Source organism: Mytilus galloprovincialis, chromosome 10 (assembly GCF_965363235.1).
Source record: "Mytilus galloprovincialis chromosome 10, xbMytGall1.hap1.1, whole genome shotgun sequence".
Lineage (NCBI taxonomy): Eukaryota > Metazoa > Mollusca > Bivalvia > Mytilida > Mytilidae > Mytilus > Mytilus galloprovincialis.
In genome coordinates this window covers 53,457,784-53,478,209 of record NC_134847.1, presented here as the reverse complement: position 1 = coordinate 53,478,209, position 20,426 = coordinate 53,457,784, and the positions used below count along the sequence as shown (strand labels likewise).

The window sequence follows — 20,426 nt, the reverse complement described above, 5'->3', positions numbered from 1 at the left end:
GTAATGTTTTATTTAAAAAATGTCGTCGTGGTAATTAATTTGACAGATCAATTGTCCAGTATATTGATTGCTATTGATAATCCTCAAAACATAAAATTAATTAGAGCTCGGGGCAGGATCTAAAAGAAACATAATCAGTATACTTGTTTTTTAACAGTAACTTTAAATCAGTAATGCGATTAAATTTTACTAATTACTTCATTTTTTCGTTTTTGATCTAATATTGTGTAAACTTACATCTAAATGTGCAACCTCCGCAGTGCAAGGCTTAGTTTTACTTTAAACGAAATACTATCTCAAAAATTGTGAAATGCAAACCAATGTGAATGTACTCATATGTAGACGTGATAGTACGAGTAATAGGGTTAAAGAAACAAGCAAACAAAGTAAAGAAACATGTCGTACGGTGACCTATAGGTGTTCATTTCTGTGTCATTTTGGTCTCTTGTGGAGAATTGTCTCATTGGCAATCATACCACATCTTCTTTTTAATAATTAATCATTTCAAATTGAAACACTCCACATCATTTTCGGAGACAACAAGAGAAAAGGAAAGAATAAGCGGTTTCAGACATATTTAATACTACGAGATCAAGATTTGTTTTTTATTTTTCAATTTGAAGTTGGTACTTGGATGAAAGGTTGTCAAATTGACACTCATACCACATCTGATCTATTTGTAGGGTACTATTGATAAGGCTTTCAAACACCAACTTAAACTACCGGTTAACCGGTTAATCGGTCGAACGATTATCCGAGTAACCGGTTAGGAAAAAGTGTACGATTTGACAACACTAACAAAAACGAATCTTAACGGGCCATTAGCCATATAAAACAAATAAAATATAATTTTTACTTCAATCATTAATAAAAATGAAAAGTGAAATGATAATTCGCTTTGAGTAGCCAATTTAGTTCAATTTTGTCAAAAAAAGCTAAGAAGTATTCCTGAAAAATTATTCACTTGCAAGTGAATGATTCGACCTCATTGAATTCGTATTCATGTGACCTTCAATTTAATTCATTAGTTAAATACTGGTTACGCATGTATTGATAATTCTTATACAAGGTAAAGGGGGCTTCAGTGGTCGAGTGGTCCAAGTACATGTAGTTACTACTGTAATCATGAACCAGTCAACACTGAGGTTATGAGGTCATACCCTACTCGCACAGGTGCACTCGACTCCAATCTTAATTGACTAGGAGTATCAATTTTCTTATCGAATGTCGATGGTTTTCTCCGGGCACAGTGGCTTCCCGGCTTCACCAATAAAAAATAGGCGCTACGAAACACCCCTAAAACGGTGCTTAAAATTTGCGTTAAAACACAGAAATTCAAATATATCAAGTAACAACGATAAGTTATTTATTTTTGTTATCTATATTATGAAATCAAACACACTTAGAAAAGTCCAATTGTACGAGGTCGTTATCTTTTAATAATTCCTGTTTGTTTTCAAATCGGGTTATTTGACGGCAGTCGTAGGAGGTGAACATGAATTTGACAGCTAAATGAACGATTTAACTTAAGAAAGGGAGGGGCGGGGGTTATGCCTTTTTCCTAAAAATATACTATGATACTTTGGTGAGAAAAAAATAATATTGTGTTGAAGCAGATGACAAACAAACATATTGTGTTGAAGCATTTGACAAACAAAAATATTCTGAATCCAGGTAATCCCTTTACTTACTAGTGTTAAATTTTGAAAGAAAAAGAAAATAATTTGTGACTCAGACGAAAAGTCATATCCCTCTTGAAGTTACATTTGTTGCTCCGTAATGTCCCTTTAAGCACGATTGTCACTTTCAACGTTAATCGGTATAGTTGTAAACTTGGTCCAAGTTAACTTTCGAAGTTTTTTTATGAAAAAAACTTAGTCAAAGGAAAAGCTATATACCTGTGATTGGATAATTCGACCGCAATTAATAAGTTAATCCAAGTTTCAAGTAAAAATAGGATCGGATTATAATCTATTTAATCCAAGTCCGCCAAAGATTTTGATATAAGTTTTTCTAGATGACTTAGATGATTGTCACTATAAAATAAATCTGTCAAAATGTAAGAAAACTTGTACAAGCAAATTTTGGAAGTGAAAACGGGCATTTAATCACACATATTATATTATCTGTTCTTGAAACAGGCTCCTGTAAATAAATATCCACCTGTATTGCAAAAGTCGAGAGGGTATTATATGCTCATTTCTTATAAAACAATTAATTTCTATTTGGGGTGCAATTTTGAGAAACACGCGTTCTGTAGGCATTTGTTATCCATTGGAATTTTCATTGATTTCTGTCGTCTGCACTCGATTCTATTTTTAGAAAAGTACGTGTACGATAGTGAGTATATCGATTAATGATATTTTTGTGTATTTTTCTGTCGGCGCGTGGAAGATTGTTGCATTGACTATTTATATGTAAGTATAGAAACACGGTATATTTGAATTCGTCTTTGATTTATTAATTATCTTTTGTCTGTTAATTCTCACATATTTTTCTTAAATATTTCAGTTAAATGTTTATTTATAGTTTTACGTACTATTGTTTCGCTAAAAACGTGAGTTCTATATCATATATGACTTTTTGTCCACACTTTTAAATGATAAAAAGTTTAAAAGCACGAACCCCTTTATGCCGTCCAATACACCTTATCGCTAATCACGGCTGACCCGGCCGCTTGAACTTTTGACGTCAAAAAAGAGGGGACGAAAGATACCAAAGGGACAGTCAAACTCATAAATGTAAAACAAACTGACAACGCCATGGCTAAAAATGAAAAAGACAAACAAACAACAGCACACATGACACAACATAGAAAACTAAAGAATAAACAATACGAACTCCCCAAAAAAACTAGGGGTGATCTCAGGTGCTCCGGAAGGGTACACAGATCCTGCTCCACATGTGGCACCCGTCGTGTTGCTTATGTGATAACAAATCCGGTAAATAGTCTAATTCGGTAGGTCACATTCATGAAAGGGAAGGGGATTGTAGTTACGACGTAAGGAACATATCCGATATCATTTGTGAAACGGTTATTCCATAACGGTCAACCAACTCGTGATGGCGTCCGTAAAATTTACGAAGGGATGATTTCAACTTCACCATTTGGAACTCTTGGATTAATAGCTTCCTTTTTGTGAGCAGCAACCCTCTATCAAGAAAATCATGATAGGAAATGCAAGCACGGGAATATCGTTTCAATTGGGAGATATATACCCCGTATACAGGCGCTGCTGGAATGTTGGTATTGTTATGCGTTTACTTTTCTACATTGGTTAGAGGTATAGGGGGAGGGTTGAGATCTCACAAACATGTTTAACCCCGCCGCATTTTTGCGCCTGTCCCAAGTCAGGAGCCTCTGGCCTTTGTTAGTCTTGTATTATTTTAATTTTAGTTTCTTGTGTACAATTTGGAAATTAGTATGGCGTTCATTATCACTGGACTAGTATATATTTGTTTAGGGGCCAGCTGAAGAACGCCTCCGGGTGCGGGAATTTCTCGCTACATTGAAGACCTGTTGGTGACCCTCTACTGTTGTGTTTTTTATTTGGTCGGGTTGTTGTCTCTTTGACACATTCCCCATTTCCATTCTCAATTTTATACTACTTAGAAATGACTTTTCCATTGTGGCGTCAGATATTATTAGTTACCAGTGGCTCAGATGCTAAATAAAGATATGCTCGCAGCAGTTAAACTCGGAGGTATCCAAAGGAACAATTAAGGGCAATAACTAATAAAAAATAATGTTTTTCCTTTTCCTTTTATTTTTAATGGAGAAATAAAAGCTTCAGAAAATGCAATGGGAGTTCCGTATAATTTATATTTCAAAACTTCAAAGCTTATGACTTATTTCCGAAATTGTCATTGCTTATGATATAAAAATCTGGCAAGAATTGTACACGTGAGAGTGCAAACAAGACCGGATGGACGGACACCAGGTATTTCGATGATGTCCCCTACGACGCGTTAATGGGGTCACTTCAGTTCTTATAGTCCGAAGTGCCGCTGTGATAAGGCCTTTTTTTTTTTTAGAAATTCTAGGAAAGTGGATCACTTCAGTCAAATACATGTATAAGATTGGCCCGGGGAAACATTTACATCAAATAAATAAATTATGAATTACATGGAATTTCGAGAAAACATTAAAATTTTGTTTGAAACATAATTATATGAATTGGTGGGTATTTTGAAATTAAACAAAAATCTAACCAGTGTTGGATTCTAGGGAGTACATGTTCTTACAGGAACAATGTCTGAAAAAACAGACATCCACATCATTTCAACCTTGACTACGCCACTGTTAGGTCACTAGCACACTATGTAACGAATTCATCTTACCGACTATCTTTAGTGTGCAATTTAGACTAGTCTAGTGACCTATCAAAATAAGCAAGTCTTCAATACTATTGGCATTAATAAACTACTTTCATTGATCCTACAAAGACAGATGCCAGCAATAAATACTTAATAGGTTTAAATGTGTTTTATGAATTTATTTCAATCTTAATCATCAATTTCTTCGTCTGTTGAAACCTTTAAGATTTTTCTCAGTACCGTTTTGTTTTTATAAAGGGACGCAACACCACTACTAACCGCCTCCCTGCTAACCCAATATCAAATATACACCGTCTCCACGCGGACGCTTTTAACCAATCATATTCCTAGAAATGTATAAGAGGTAAGATAATTTGTTTTATGACGTCAACATTTTACGGGAACCTGTGTGATATTCCGTGAGTAATGGCGGACAAATAGCGAGAAGATGTATATAATGGCGTTACAATATATATATATATATATATATATTAAAAAATATCCAAGAACCGACATAGTCAGCTTCAGTAATACTTCTGAGGTAATAATAGCTAGAAAGATTTAAAGTACCGGCAACTAGCTAGTATTATTTTTTATTATTTTTTAGCCATTGCGTTGTCAGTTTATTTTCGATCTATGAGTTTGACCGTGCTGTCCCTCTGGTATATTTCGTCCCTCATTTCTATCTATTTTCTGGAGGGTTCATAAATTATTTGATGCTTAATTAATTAAAAAAAAACCCGACCTTTTCCAGAAGCAATTAAAACAAAATATTGTTTCTATTGAATATTTATTGTAAATTATAAACCTCATCTCCTAGCTGTTTCTGTATATTAGTATAATAAAAATAAAAAGAATATTGTTCAAGAAAAGAAACATACTCCGGCTCTAACGAAAGACGACGTTATTATTGGATACCAGAAATGATTAACTCGTTAGCTGTCTCGTAACAAAGTTTGTCTAAAAAACATTAAACAAACTGTATTTGAAAGTTTTTCTCAAGAACGATTGCAAATCTCCTATAAAGGAGTTGAAGATTATATAAGTTGAAACGTATTTATTTATAGTGGATTGGGAAAAAAGTAATTGCAACTTATATTAATCTCTTTCCACTTTGCGGGTGCGAGTGCTGTCCTGTAGCGGCATTAGCCTGCTCTTTTTCGAAATCTACAAGGGTGTCTTTTACGTGCAAGAGATACGGATCATAATCGTTTTCTCAAGACCATACCAGCAAATGGTGTCAAGGGAGAGCCGACAATTCAGTCCCTGAAATTTTCTCCCCGGAGCGGGGATCGACCCAGCAACCTGTCGCGGAATAAAAGTTCCTTCATAATATATGTACCAGAAGGAAAATATATTCTGGAATATTATTCCCACAGGAATAAATATTACAGTATATGTTCCTAACGGAATAAATGGTATGATAGAATATTTGTTCCAACAGGAATAGATATTATGACAATGTTTATAACAAAGTTTCCATTGGAACAAATATACGTTGACAACCTTTATGTTAGTAGTCCGATGCCATACCCACTTCACCACGGCTCTAATGTTATATTAAGGTATAAGGGAAAAACAATTTCTGAGACAAGTGCCGATGCAACCTTGTCCTAAATTGATATTTTAAATAACCAATTCGATTTCATTGCGCAACATACTCCGCAGAAGGCGCGACAATTTAAACTCCCATACCACCCTCATTGTAGCATAAAATATTTTTGGTATGCCCACCACCGAAATAATTAACGTAAAACATTACTTAAGTTTCGTGAAAGAAGTCTATATGGGGATTCATATACTTGGTATATTTTTTTTTAGATTGATCTATGAATAAATGCCGTTTTATTCTCTGACTATAAATGTTTTGCAAAATTTTACTTTACATTTATATTCTTTATAGAACCGGTTTTATTTCATAGTTGTAGCTACATTTAGGAAACGAAAATGTGGTATGGTTGCCAATGAGACAACTCTCCACAAGAGACCAAATTACATAGAAATTAATACAACTATATATAGTTTACTTTTGGAATGGTTTCCGGTAATGATGTTTCCTTTAAAAGTAGACTAGTCTGACAGATAACCAATCTGTATGTAGGTATAGACTACTTCGAAAGAGGGCAGACTAGTATACCAAACCTAATAATGACTTTACGGTTCAGCTAGCAAGCAAGCTAACCAAAGATATTACCTATACCTACACACTCAATGCAATCGGCTGCAAGCTTCATATCAAAATGAAATGTTACATTCGTGATGACACGTGCTTCCACAAAAACGTGCAGAGATAAATAAAAGAAAAACTTGATAACATTTTTTTTTCGTTTTCTGTTCATTACAGGATATCAAAATACTGAATGCCTCTGATTTTATTTTGCAGATCAAGTAGCTATACATTACCATGCCATGGTGTAAGGTATGCGGGGAATACTTTAAAACACAGTGTGGAGTTAATAACCATACCAGAGTCCATAGAAAAGCGGGTAGATATAAACATTATAATCATGAATTTAAATCTGACATTTAAACGAAATGATGAACGAACAATTTGCATCATACCTTTAAAACTGTCATAGATATAGGAAGATGTGGTGTTAGTGCCAATGAAACAACTCTTCATCCAAATAACAATTTATAAAAGTAAACCATCATAGTTCAATGTACGGCCTTCAACACGGAGCCTTGGCTCACACCGAACAACAAGCTATAAAGGGCCCCAAAATTACTAGTGTAAAACCATTAAAACGGGAAAACCAACGGTCTAATCTATATAAAAAGCGAGAAACACGTATAAATTACATAAACAAACGACAACTGCTGTACATCAGATTCCTGACGTAGGACAGGTGCAAACATTTGCAGCGGGATTAAACGTTTTAATGGTACCAAACATTCTCCTTTTTCTGAAACAATAGCATAACATCACAACATAGAAAAACACACGATAAAATATCAATTGTCAGGCTTAACTCAATCAAAAAACGTAAATTAACACACTATGAACGAATAAATATGACTGTATATATTTCTTTTTTTGTTTCGTCTCCTGGTTGTCGAGCCTTCGACTTTAGTCGAAAAAGCGAGACTAAGCGATCCTACATTCCGTCGGCGTCGGCGTCGTCGGCGGCGTCAACAAATATTCACTCTGTGGTTAAAGTTTTTGAAAATTTAATAACTTTCTTAAACTGTACTGGATTTCTACCAAACTTTGACAGAAGCTTGTTTATGATCATAAGATAGTATCCAGAAGTAAATTTTGTAAAAATAAAATTCCATTTTTTCCATATTTTACTATAAATGGACTTAGTTTTTTCTGCGGGGAAACAGAACATTCACTCTGTGGTTAAAGTTTTTAGAATTTTAATAACTTTCTCCAACTATCCTGGGTTTGTACCAAACTTGGACAGAAGCTTGTTTATGATCATAAGATGATATCCAGAAGTAAATTTTGTAAAAATAAAATTTCATTTTTTCTGTATTTTACTTATAAATGGACTTAGTTTTTCTGCGGGGAACCATTACATTCACTCTGTGGTTAAAGTTTTTAGAATTTTAATAACTTTCTTAAACTATCCTGGGTTTGTACCAAACTTGGACAGAAGCTTGTTTATGATCATAAGATAGTATCCAGAAGTAAATTTTGTAAATAAATAAATCCATTTTTTCCATATTTTACTTTTAAATGGACTTAGTTTTTCTGCAGGGAACCATTACATTCACTCTGTGGTTAAAGTTTTTAAAATTTTAATAACCTTCTTAAACTATCCTTGGTTTGTACCAAACTTGGACAAAAGCTTATTTATGATCATAAGATTGTATCCAGAAGTAAAGTTTGTAAAAAGATTACTCCGTTTTTTCTGTAATTTACTTTTAAATGGACTTAGATTTTCTTACAATCATATAATAGTAACAAAAGGAATATTTTATTGATTTTTTTTCTCATTGTTGTTGAGCCTGAGATTTACAGCAAAAATAGGCGAGACACTGGGTTCCGCGGAACCCTTACAAATTTTTTTTCTTATACAACCTTGTGTAGTCAAATATATATATTATTATGCATTACATGTATGTTTCATTTTTATACGTTTTTTTGATTTGATAAAAATGTGCGCACGGTCAACAATTTTACAAACCTATAAATTTACTAAAAGCAGCATTCAATACTTATAATTACATTTATTAGGTAGGTTTATGAAACACTGTTTCCATCCAGTTTTTCTTTTATTTACCTGTGCATTTTATTGTGGGAGCTCGTGTCATCTTGAATGTTATATTTCATTTTAAAATGAAGGTTAATTACAAAATGACGTGAAATTGCTGTTAGCCAATCAAAATAACACACCATAATGAAACATAAATGCAGTGTAATTATTTAAGGATTGAATGCTTCTTTGGTAAATTTATTCGGGTTTAAAAACGTTGACCAAAGTACATTTTGTATATTATGAAGCGCGAGCTTGTTAGTCCTTTTATTTGAAAGTTGGGCTTGTGAGTGCTCTTATTTCAAAGTTGAGCTTGTAAGTCTCTTTCTTTTAAATCCGAGCTTGTAAGTCCTTTTCTTTTGAAGCCGAGCTTGTTAGTCTCCTTTTTTAAAGCCGAGCTTGTAAGTCCTCTTCTTTTAAAGTCGAGCTTGGAAGTCTCCTTTTTTAAAGCTGAGCTTGTAAGTCCTCTTCTTTTCAAGCCGAGATTGTAAGTCTCCTTCTTTTAAAGCCGAGCTTGTAAATCCTCTTCTTTTAATTTAGAACTTGTAAGTCTCCTTCTTTTAAAGCCGAGCTTGGAAGTCCTCTTCTTTTAAAGGCGAGCTTGTAAGTCTCCTTCTGTAAAAGCCGAGCTTGCAGGTCATCTTCTTTTAAAGTCGAGCTTGTAAGTCTCCTTCTTTTAAAGTCGAGCTTGTAAGTCCTCTTATTTTAAAGCCGAGCTTGTAAGTATCCTTCTTTTAAAGTCAAGCTTGTAAGTCATATTGTTTTAAAGCCGAGCTTGTTAGTCTCCTTTTTTAAAGCCGAGCTTGTAAGTCCTCTTCCTTTAAAGACGAGCTTGTAAGTCTCCTTCTTTTAAAGCTGAGCTTGTAAGTCCTCTTCTTTTCAAGCCGAGATTGTAAGTCTCCTTCTTTTAAAGCCGAGCTTGTAAGTCCTCTTCTTTTAAAGTAGAGCTGGTAAGTCTCCATCTTCTAGAGCCGAGCTTGGAAGTCCTCTTCTTTTAAAGGCGAGCTTGCACGTCTCCTTCTGTGAAAGCCGAGCTTGCAGGTCCTCTTCTTTTAAAGTCGAGCTTGTAAGTCTCCTTCTTTTAAAGTCGAGCTTGTAAGTCCTCTTCTTTTAAAGCCGAGCTTGTAAGTATCCTTCTTTTAAAGCCAAGCTTGTAAGTCATATTGTTTTAAAACCGAGCTTGGACGTCCTCTTCTTTTAAAGCCGAGCTTGTAAGTATCCTTCTTTTAAAGTCGAGCTTGGAAGACTTCTTCTTTGAAAGTCGAGCTTGTAAGTCTCCTTCTTTTAAAGCCGAGGTCGTAAGTCCTCTTCTTTTAAAGTCGAGCTTGTAAGTCCTCTTCTTTTAAAGTCGAGCTTGTGATGGCTTTTCTTTAAAGCCGAACTTGTCGGTCCTCTTCTTTTTAAAGCCGAGCTTGTAAGTCTCCTTCTTTTAAAGCCGAGCTTTTAAGTCCTCTACTATTAAAGCCGAGCTTGTAAGTCCTCCTCTTTTTAAGCCGAGCTTGTAAGTCCTCTTCTTTCAAAGTCGAGTTTGTAATTCCCCTTCTTTAAAAGCCGAGCTTGTAAGTCTCTTTCTTTTAAAGCCGGGCTTAGAAGTCTCTTTCTTTTAAAGCCGAGCTTGTAAGTCTCCTTCTTTTAAAGTCGAGCTTATAAGTCTCCTACTTTTAAAGCCAAGCTTGCAGGTCCTCTTCTTTGAAAGCCGCAGGAGTTGTGAATTCTCATTTTGAAGCCGAACTTGAAAGTCCCCTTCTTTGAAACCGAGCTGGTATGAACTCGTTTGCACTTGAATAACTATCTTTACCCATTTCTGTAATTTGTGTAAAAACTAGAAGAAAAACATCTTTAAATGTAAAGATATTATATTAAAATGTTAAGCACAATATTCTGATACAAAATGAAAATCATAAAAAAAAACACAATACAAATTTGGATAATAGATGTCAATACACGATAGGTAATAGCATACATTTTTAACTTCATAATTTGTTCACCTTTCTTCTATTATTCTCTGCTTTCCAAATCAGCACAAATGACAAACTCAGTGAATCAAAACATTAAAAAGTTAAAAAGAATGGAAACATGCCCAATTTCACTGTACATAGATGTTCTTAAACGTACTACCTTTTAGTTCCTCACTTTGAAGCGCTTTAGGGGTATTGACTCAGCATTCTATGTAAAACTTTTTTATATTGTAATCCATCATTGTATTGCAGTAGGTTATATTGTATTCTACAGGACCCAAGAAGCATGAGAAGGTAAAGTGTTCTTACGCTATAGACTTTAAAACTGGTGACTTTAAGAAATCAGGCAATGCAGACGTAAAAGAAAAAGCTACTGAAAACAAAAGGATTATTAAGAAGGTAAAAAAAAGAACACAGACATTAACTTTTTTTGGGCACTTGGCCGAAAAACCCAAATTGCATATCAGTTATAAAAGTTAAAAATAAGGTCATATAACATTTCTTGTACAGCCTAGATTTCTGAAGATAGTTTTTCCATTATCAATCATTTTATGTCACTGTCATTGCCTTACATAATCATTCCCATGAAAATCTGAAAATCACTGTGTCAAAAAAGGATTTTTTGGTTTGACTACTACTACACAATGTTAAATGTATAAAGCTAAAACGTACTAATTTATTATTCTAAATACGAAAGTTAGGATAAAGGATAATATTAATAAGCGTATGGTACCAATTTGAGTAGCACATTACAAGATTAGATGCAAAAATACATTAAATAAATGCTTTGAATGGATGTCATATAGACATACATCATTCGTAAATATAGCTCAACATGCAGACTTCTTATACGTTCAGGTATTTCACATCCAATTTTTTATGGAAATATTCTTTATAAAGCACAAAGGTGTCAGTATTCACCTCAGAAACTTAAAAAACCTTTGAATAGACTTATTAAGAAGGGATATAATTACGATACTGTTGTCAAGTCATTAAAGATTGCATATTTTGGCGTTAATATTGAGTCACTGATAAGGTCTTTGCGTCGGAACTAAACACATTTATTTTTAAAAACAGTTGTTGGCATGACACGGGTTATGTTCTTCTCATATATGTTATGATGGTATGATACTAAACCCCTAACGGGAAGGATTGTGCCTGATGTACATATGATGAAATCATAATCTTTCAGTCAGTTTAATTGAAGTCTGGAGCTGGCATGTCAGTTAACTGCTAGTAGTCTGTTGTTATTTATGTATTATTGTCATTTTGTTTATTTTCTTTGGTTACATCTTCTGACATCAGACTCGGACTTCTCTTGAACTGAATTTTAATGTACGTATTGTTATGCGTTTACTTTTCTACATTGGTTAGAGGTATAGGGGGAGGGTTGAGATCTCACAAACATGTTTAACCCCGCCGCATTTTTGCGCCTGTCCCAAGTCAGGAGCCTCTGGCCTTTGTTAGTCTTGTATTATTTTAATTTTAGTTTCTTGTGTACAATTTGGAAATTAGTATGGCGTTCATTATCACTGAACTAGTATATATTTGTTTAGGGGCCAGCTGAAGGACGCCTCCGGGTGCGGGAATTCTCGCTACATTGAAGACCTGTTGGTGACCTTCTGCTGTTGTTTTTTATTTGGTCGGGTTGTTGTCTCTTTGACACATTCCCCATTTCCATTCTCAATTTTATAGTCATTAAGACATAAAACGTTGACGATCATTTAAATACTTAGACTTTTCTACCTCAGGAATAGATTACCTTAGATGTATTTGACAAAACTTTTAGGAATTTTGGTCCTCAATGCTCTTCAAATTCATACGTTATTTGGCCTTTTTAACGTTTTTGGGTTCGAGCGTCACTTATGAGTCTTTTGTAGACGAAACGCCTGTCTGGCGTATATACAAAATTTAATCCTGGTATCTATGATGAGTTTATATTCAACAAAAAAGAAGATAACAGAACATAAAGGAAATAAATATACACACAAATCCGACATTAAATGCATTTGAAGAACTCAGTGATAATAAAATTATATATTGGGATTAATAGAAATATCCCAATTGATGAAAAGATGACAGAGGTGTTGTTTCACCTGTAGTTGAGTTTTGCTATCTTGGAAACTATTTGTATAGCACACTGGTGTGCAGCAACACACGGTCATGTAAGTTCCAATGTCATTCGCAAGATCTTGAATATCGTAGCAACAGAGAATTGTCGACTCTTTTATCTGATTCAGCTCCTTCGTGTACATGAACGTATCAATGGACACTATTTTAGAAGTAGGCTATGGGTCTAGGAAAGGCCAAGCTATATTTGTGTTATACTTAGCTCTAGTTTCAGTGACATAGACATGATCATGCTAGTCTTGCAATTTTAATTTATCAATGAAAGTTCAAAATTGAAAATTTTAACTCATCTATCTTGTCAGAGCGTTTTCCAATGAATTACAGAAAGCATGATAATGAGGAATTTAGTTTTACTTTACGTTCGTTCAAACGAACAAAAGTTCAAGTCACTAAAAAGAGTGTTAAGTTTAGCCCCATTGTAATGCCATCGTTCAGTTAGAAACAATTAAACAACACCAAATAAGATATTGTGAAGTTAGTTGAGAGCATGTTTTTTTTCAGACGAAAGAGATGTCTTTATTTTTCACATTGTAAACTTGTATATTTATGAAGCAACATTCCAGCAGAATCAACACATATAAAGAATGGGTCTCCTTGTAGATACACAATTTGTGGAATTACGATTCCTTTCGGGATGCCGTTGGTAGGGGGTAGGTGCTTAATACCTTTGTTACAACTAACTTAGACGTGGTCAACTTTTAGTTGACGCAATCCAGTTCTAATTTCGTCTTTTATGGCTATTATTAATTGTGACTCATCACCATACTTCCACACGACCTGAAAAAGTCGTTACCTTTAGAAGTGCATGAGTTCATACCCTGTTTTTTGGTCAGTAGGTGCAAGCTTTAGATTCCTGTGCAGTATATCTTTGATTATTTAACATTTGTCTTTCTTCTGATTTTAATTGCCCTTTTGTAATTGTATACGTGTTCCTATATTTGTCCAAATAAAAGTGAAGCATTTGGTCTGGTATCTAGATTCGCATCTTGATGACACATTATTTTCAACTAGTAGATTCGATGAACAAGGCTAGAGGAAAACAATTGGCATAAGCTTTATCATGATTTGCGATGAGAATCAACTCAAAAGCCCCATTTCGTGAAATTGGTTTCAAAACATCAATTCGAAATGACGATATTATGATAATGATAATAACTATTTTTTCCGTTTGTATTTTTCATTTTTAGCCATGGCGTTGTCAGTTTATTTTCGATTTATGAGTTTTGACTGTCCCTTTGGTATCTTTCGTCCCTCTTTTATTTTAGGTACCAGGCTTATAATTCAATATGCCAGACGCGCGTTTCGTCCACAGTCACTTGTCTCAGAAAAAATTCCTATATACCTATGTGTTATATTAAGGTATATAGGAATTTTTTTCTGAGACAAGTGCCTGTGGTTTCGTCTACATAAGACTCATCAGTGATGTGAAAATCAAAATAGTTATGAAGTCAAACAAGTACAAAGTAAAAGAGCATTAAGGACCCAAAATTCCATAAAGAAATGCCAAATGGTAATCCATGCCTGGAATAAAAATATCCTTAGCATTTCGAAAAATTCATAATTTTACATTGTAAACAGGAAATTCATTAAAATTTTCATATAATTGATATTCATGTCAACACCGAAGTGCTGACTACTGGGCTGGCGATACCTTCAGGGACAAGACACGTCCACCAGTAGTGGCATCGACCCAGTGGTTAAAATAGTTATCAAAGGTACCAGGATTATAATTTAATACTCCAGACGCGTGTTTCGTCTACATAAGACTCATCAGTGACGCTCAGATCAAAATATCTATGAAGCAAAACAATCCGATAAGATAAGATTGTTTATTTTTTCTTAAACTCATTAATTTATTTCTAGTTACCAGAAAGAGAAGTAGCTGTTGATTTAGATCTAGAGGTCACAGAACATGAAAATCCTGTAAGTTGTTTTGAAATATTCTTATTGTAGAAAGTAAAATCACAAAAATACTAAACTCTAAGAAATTCAAAACGGAAAATCCCTAATCAAATGTCAAAATCAAAAGCTCAAATACATGTACACCAAAAGCAAGGGCAACAACTGTCACATTAGTTTATCAATTGATGAATTGTATATTTATTACACGGTACTGTCCTTCTATTGTTATATGCATAAATCGTGTAAGAAGTCAAAATATAAATTTAGAAACTGGACGAAATTTCTTTTTATATAACTTCTTTTTCTGCCTGTAACTCCTTATTTCCTTTCCCCTTTTACTTTAGGAAATGACCGGCAATTCACTATTGTTTTGTTTATCTCTGATCAATAGAATCAAGGATTAATTTTACAATTATTTTTGTTAATTATTTGCGTCTGATATTGTTTGCAAATAATATCAAATGGCTTATAATATTGTCAAACAATACTAAAGGCTTTAGCATAGTAGAAGACGCATCTGGTGTAGTTACTTTTTTTAAAACGTTAATCGAATTCCCGAATTTTATTTTGTTTACCTGATCCATAGTATCTTCTTTTTTCTGGATGTATCAGATTTGAATATCAATATCACTTGCCTTCAATGTATGGCTATGATCATCTAACTTGGATGAAAGTCATATAATTTTATTCTGCATAAAGCTTAAACTTTGGAGACAAAGAAACTAAAATACATTACAGATTTAGTTAGAAATTATGTAATATGGACATACTTACAACATAACTTATGCATTCTTTCATTTCGTTTTTAACAGTATTCACCTCATTCAAATGGTTCTATATCTCCTTTCCCGACTGAATCGACTGAGTCCTTGGAGTCGGGTGAAGACGAATGCACCAATACTGCAGTTCCGATCGCAATCAGTTCACTTTCCTTGACACAGACGAAGGATTCATCATCTAAAGATGACCAAAATGACTCACAATCTACATATGAATTTTCAGGACAGCCATTGCATGAAGAAACCCTAGCGACTTCAAACACATTGTCATTAAATTGTACAGATAAATTGAATCTAACATATGAGTTTTCCAGTCACGGTCCAAAAGATGCATATCCAGTGTCTAAAGCTATAAATTTATGTGAACCTTCAAAAACCCAAGAAAAACTATTTCCTGATTATTCAGTAAATTGTAAATCGAAACCAAAAAGAACATCCAAACAACTGGTATCCCAGGAAATTGTAAAATTACACCAACAAACAAGCAATCAGAAGGTGACATCACCACAAGAGTCTACTTACCAACTTACTCCATTAATGACACATTCTCTACCGTTATCCAACCACGATTCCCAATTAGATAATCGATGTTTAGATGCACTTACAAGACTAAATGTACGTAGTTTACTTAATTCGATGACATCTTTTATAGCAACCGAATTTCCAGCTTCAGGAAATGAATCTTCGGTAAAAAGTAAAAGCAATTCTAATTTACAATTTCCTAACACTGTGATATCCCCATTTTGCTCAGAACCTGATCCAACAGTAATTCCATCCACATCTTCGAGGTTTTGTATTGTAAAGACTTCTGATAAAGAAACTTTAAATGTCCCAATAACACACAGTAACACCACATCCGGTGAAAGATTATTATACCAACAGGCTGTAACAAACAATATCAAATCTACCGTCGAACCTAACAAAGCCTTACCTAGAAGTTCGAATTGTTTGCATATTACTGACTCAACAGAGAGAATTCACACTCGAAAACAGAAAACTCAGTCAAAACTGGATGACTGTATCTCATCAATTTATCAAAACGTAACTGTAAAACAGGAAAGGATGACAGAATCTTCTTCAGGAAACAATTTCAATTCTCAAACGTCACTAAATGTGCGTTCGAACGAAATAAAAATATTAGAAAAGATATTCCCAGTACCATCTTTTCCAAACAGTGCAAGTGCTAATACAGCAGTTTCGACTACTATACAGGTAGGAGACCGTTATTTTAAAGTAACAGCGTCAAAGCAAAAACAAGAAACAAAAGTAAAAACAACATCCTTTTCCCTTGAGTCAGTTTCTACTACGATAACCTCGCCGTTATTTTCAAAACCAAAACTTCAAAAGTCATCGGGGACAACATCGATTCCTACACTGTCAACACCAATTATGTCCATTCCGAACTTCCAATTGTTGATTCCATCCACTTATCATAAGTCTACAGAACCGGAAGCCCACCATCAGTCTGTGTTGCAACAGTTGTTAGGTAGTGTTATCACAAAAGAAAGGCTAAGTAAACAACCGTCAATCAAAGAAACACAGTTGACTTCACCAGTAGGAGCAACGCATCAGGTATGTCTAAATCTAAACAACTAATTAAAGAAATGATAAGGGAGTATTTTTCAATTTTGTCAAAATAAGCTAAGAAAAATTGATGATGAATTATTCGACCTCATTGAATCCGTTTTCATGTGAACTTCAATTTCAAGAAATATAATGTCTACATGTGAGAATTTGAGTCAAATTAGTGAACATGAATTTAACAGCTAGTGTCCCTTTAAAGAATGCGGAAATAATAAGGGAGTATTTTTCAATTTTGTCAAAATAAGCTAAGAAACGTACATTGATGATGAATTATTCACTTGCAAGTGAATAATTCGACCTCATTGAATTCGTATTCATGTGAACTTCAATTTAAAGAAAAAGAATGTCAACATATGAGAATATTAGTCAAATCGGTGAACATGAATTTAACAGCTAGTGTCCCTTTAAAGAAAGCGGACCAACTACTTGAATTGTCATTGATATGGTTATTATTATAAATTAACTGTTTACAAATCTTAGAATTTTCGTTTTGAAATGATAAGGCTTTTTTACCTCAAGATAAGAGTACTTTAATTGTATTTGGCAAAACTTTTAGGAATTTTTGGTCCTCAATGCTCTTCATTTTCGTACTTTATTTGGCCATTTTAACTTTTTTGATTCGATCGTCACTGATGAGTCTATTGTAGACGAAACGCGCGTCTGGTGTAAAAAAAAATATCAATCCTGGTATATATGATGAGTTTATTTGCAACCACTGGGTCGATGCCACTGCTGGTGGAGTGTTCATTACCCGAGGATATCACCAGCGCGTTAGTAAGCACTTTTTGTTGACTTTAGTTATCATTGATATGGTCATTGTTATAAATTAACTGTTTACAAAACTTAGAATTTTTTAAATATTACTGCTTTTCTACCTCAGGAATAGAGTACCCTAGCTGTATTTGGCCAAACGTTTATGAATTTTTGGTCCTCAATGCTCTTCCACTTCGTCTTTTACCTTTTTTGATTCGAGTGTCACTGATGAGTCTGGTGTAAATACAAAATTTCAATCCTGGTATCAGTGATGAGTTTATTGGATCCTAAAAGAAAGATCCCTTTAAGTTGAAAAAAGGAGCGGAAAAAGATCCCAGAGAGATATTCAAACTCATAGATCGAATATAAAGTAACAACGCCATGGCTAAAAATGAACAAATGATAAACAGACAAATAATAGTACACATAGAAGACTAATCAACACAAACCCCACCAAAAACTGGGGGTGATCTCAGGTGCCCATGAAGATGAACACACTGGAATGAACAATTTTTCGAGTACTTGGTTAGTTTTAAACCACTCAGTATCTATTTCTTGGTCCAACGGCCGACTTTAATGGCTATCTGTGGAATAGAAATGTCCAATTGAACGTCTCTCGCCTAGGATAAAAGTAGTCCAGTCGGCCGGGGTGTTCGTTTTGGTATGTAATGCATGATTTATAACTATGCCGTCATGCCTATCAAGATATAGGGGTGTCTAGTATGTATAGTCTGAATAGAAAAAGACCAGGGTCTGCCTAAGATTAATTAGGAGAAACTACTTAGGGGTACGTAGGCGTTCTATTGCACTACTAAGTTTTATCTGTTACCTATCAGGTCACAGTCCAATTATTGCACCTGTTTTCTCTTCTGATCTACTCTTCAGAACTTACATAAGTTGAAAATATTGTTCAGATGATTGTCATATATAAACAGAATTTAGACATTTGGTTCTTGAGTTAAAATGACACAAACAAAAAACAATTATAAAACTTTATGAAAACTGCATACTTAACTTTATTTTGAACATCTTATTTTGGATTGCAAGTAAGAATTCATTTGATTTTTTCAGATGCATCAAAATCCAAATTATGTTGCAGTAGGAAACCAAAGATATCACGAAATGTTTGGAAGACCATCTCTCCCAGTGTCACAAGCTTCAACGAATCTGAATTATAAATCGCCACTATCATTAACAGAAACAATATATTCGTTCATCAGACCACAAAAAGAGTTGAGTTCAGAAATACCATCATCTTCTGCAGAAAATATGATTACAAAAACGAATCAACCTCAAGAACAATTAACTAAAGAACCTCTATCACAACTAGAAACATCAACTGGAGATGGCAATAGACAGTTATTTACCAGCGCTTCATCGAACACTTCAAAAGATTCTCTACAAATTCAAAATATTATGGTCCTGGATCATTCCAATGATGGAGTACCGTCACAAGTAAAAAATATAGAGACTACTTCAATGACCAATGTTAAACAGGATTTAAAAACGTGGATATTAAGTCGGCACCAACGTGATCGCATGAAAGAAGTGTTGTCAAGTTCGTTATGTTTTTCTTCTAATCAAGAAAAACACTCTGATAGTTTATTAGGCCCAAAGAAATTAACCAAAAGTACAATAAGGACTATGCTCACGCAAAACAATACAAACCATTCACGTGAGTCTCCAAATTCAGTTCAGAAATACAGCAAATCAACAGATATCCCGCAAAACAAATTAACCCAACAGCCATCGAAGCAACCAATGGTTAGAAGTTTTCAAATGGATCAAAGTTTATCAATAATTAACCAAAATCATCAAAAGGTAAGATTATCCAAATTCACGTTTAAAATCTGCATCAAAATGTATCAAAGAAAAAGGATTCATAAATTTTAATAGTAAACGAATTTTAAATTGAAACGGTCGTTTTGATGTGAGTAAATCTTAATAGACCCAACAATAAATTACCAAGACGTATGCACTGCAGTAAATTCCGTACTGATCAGATCACTTAAGATCTGTTCAGTCTAATTTCAGACTTTTCAGTAGTTATAAACCTGTATAATTCACCAACATGCTGAATTGTCTGAAAAATAAGTGATCAGTGCTGAATTGACTACAATACACGAGTGTGAGAATTGACTGAAATATCAACACTTATTGTTTAGTGATGTATGTTTATTTTACGTGCTAATGATGATGAATTTGTCTTGCCTTTGAGACAGTTATTATCAGGCGGCTGGGCATATACGATTAGTGTTAAGTTTTTATTTAAAAAAGTAGAAGACCTGGATGCTTTATTCCTTGTCTGCAGATAACTTATGTTACGAAGTTTCTGTCTGATATATGTGAAATGTCCTGGACTTATTTTTATGGTTCAGCGACTGCTTAAAAATTTTGTCACGTGAATGTCTCACTTTTTATGAGTAATCAGATAACCAGTTAGGGGTTCTTTGCAATGGCTGCGTGTCCGTGAGACATGGGTTACCTGGCCTCTGCATGATTTTATGGATCAGTGATCAAGGTTCGTGTTACATGATAATGTCCATTTTTCAAATACTATATATGCAGAACGGTTAATTGATCAATTTTATTTTTTTTTGTTTTGGTCCGTTTTTTAAGTACTGTAGGCATCAGGTCAATTGTGTTAAGTGTATGAAATGATTGTAAGGTGTACAGGTGTCAGTAGTTAAGTGAAAAAGGAAACTTATTTATTAATGGCAGAATAATAGTAAAGAAAAAAGTAAAATCACAAAAAATACTGAACTCTGAGGAAAATTCAATCGTATAGTCCCTAATCA

General features: G+C 34.1%; 1 protein-coding gene across 1 annotated transcript in view; it reads left to right on the top strand.

Annotated features, from left to right (window-relative positions):
• Nucleotides 1-6,693: 6,693 nt before the first annotated feature.
• The window catches only part of LOC143047832 (uncharacterized), a 69,841-nt gene continuing 56,108 nt past the window's right edge, over nt 6,694-20,426 (top strand). Inside the window, exons 1-5 of the mRNA XM_076221113.1 lie at nt 6,694-6,803; nt 10,755-10,879; nt 14,474-14,533; nt 15,325-16,863; nt 18,700-19,449. Of these exons, the coding sequence (XP_076077228.1) occupies nt 6,722-6,803; nt 10,755-10,879; nt 14,474-14,533; nt 15,325-16,863; nt 18,700-19,449 (2,556 nt within the window). The 5' untranslated portion in view covers nt 6,694-6,721. The remainder of the gene's footprint in view (nt 6,804-10,754; nt 10,880-14,473; nt 14,534-15,324; nt 16,864-18,699; nt 19,450-20,426) is intronic.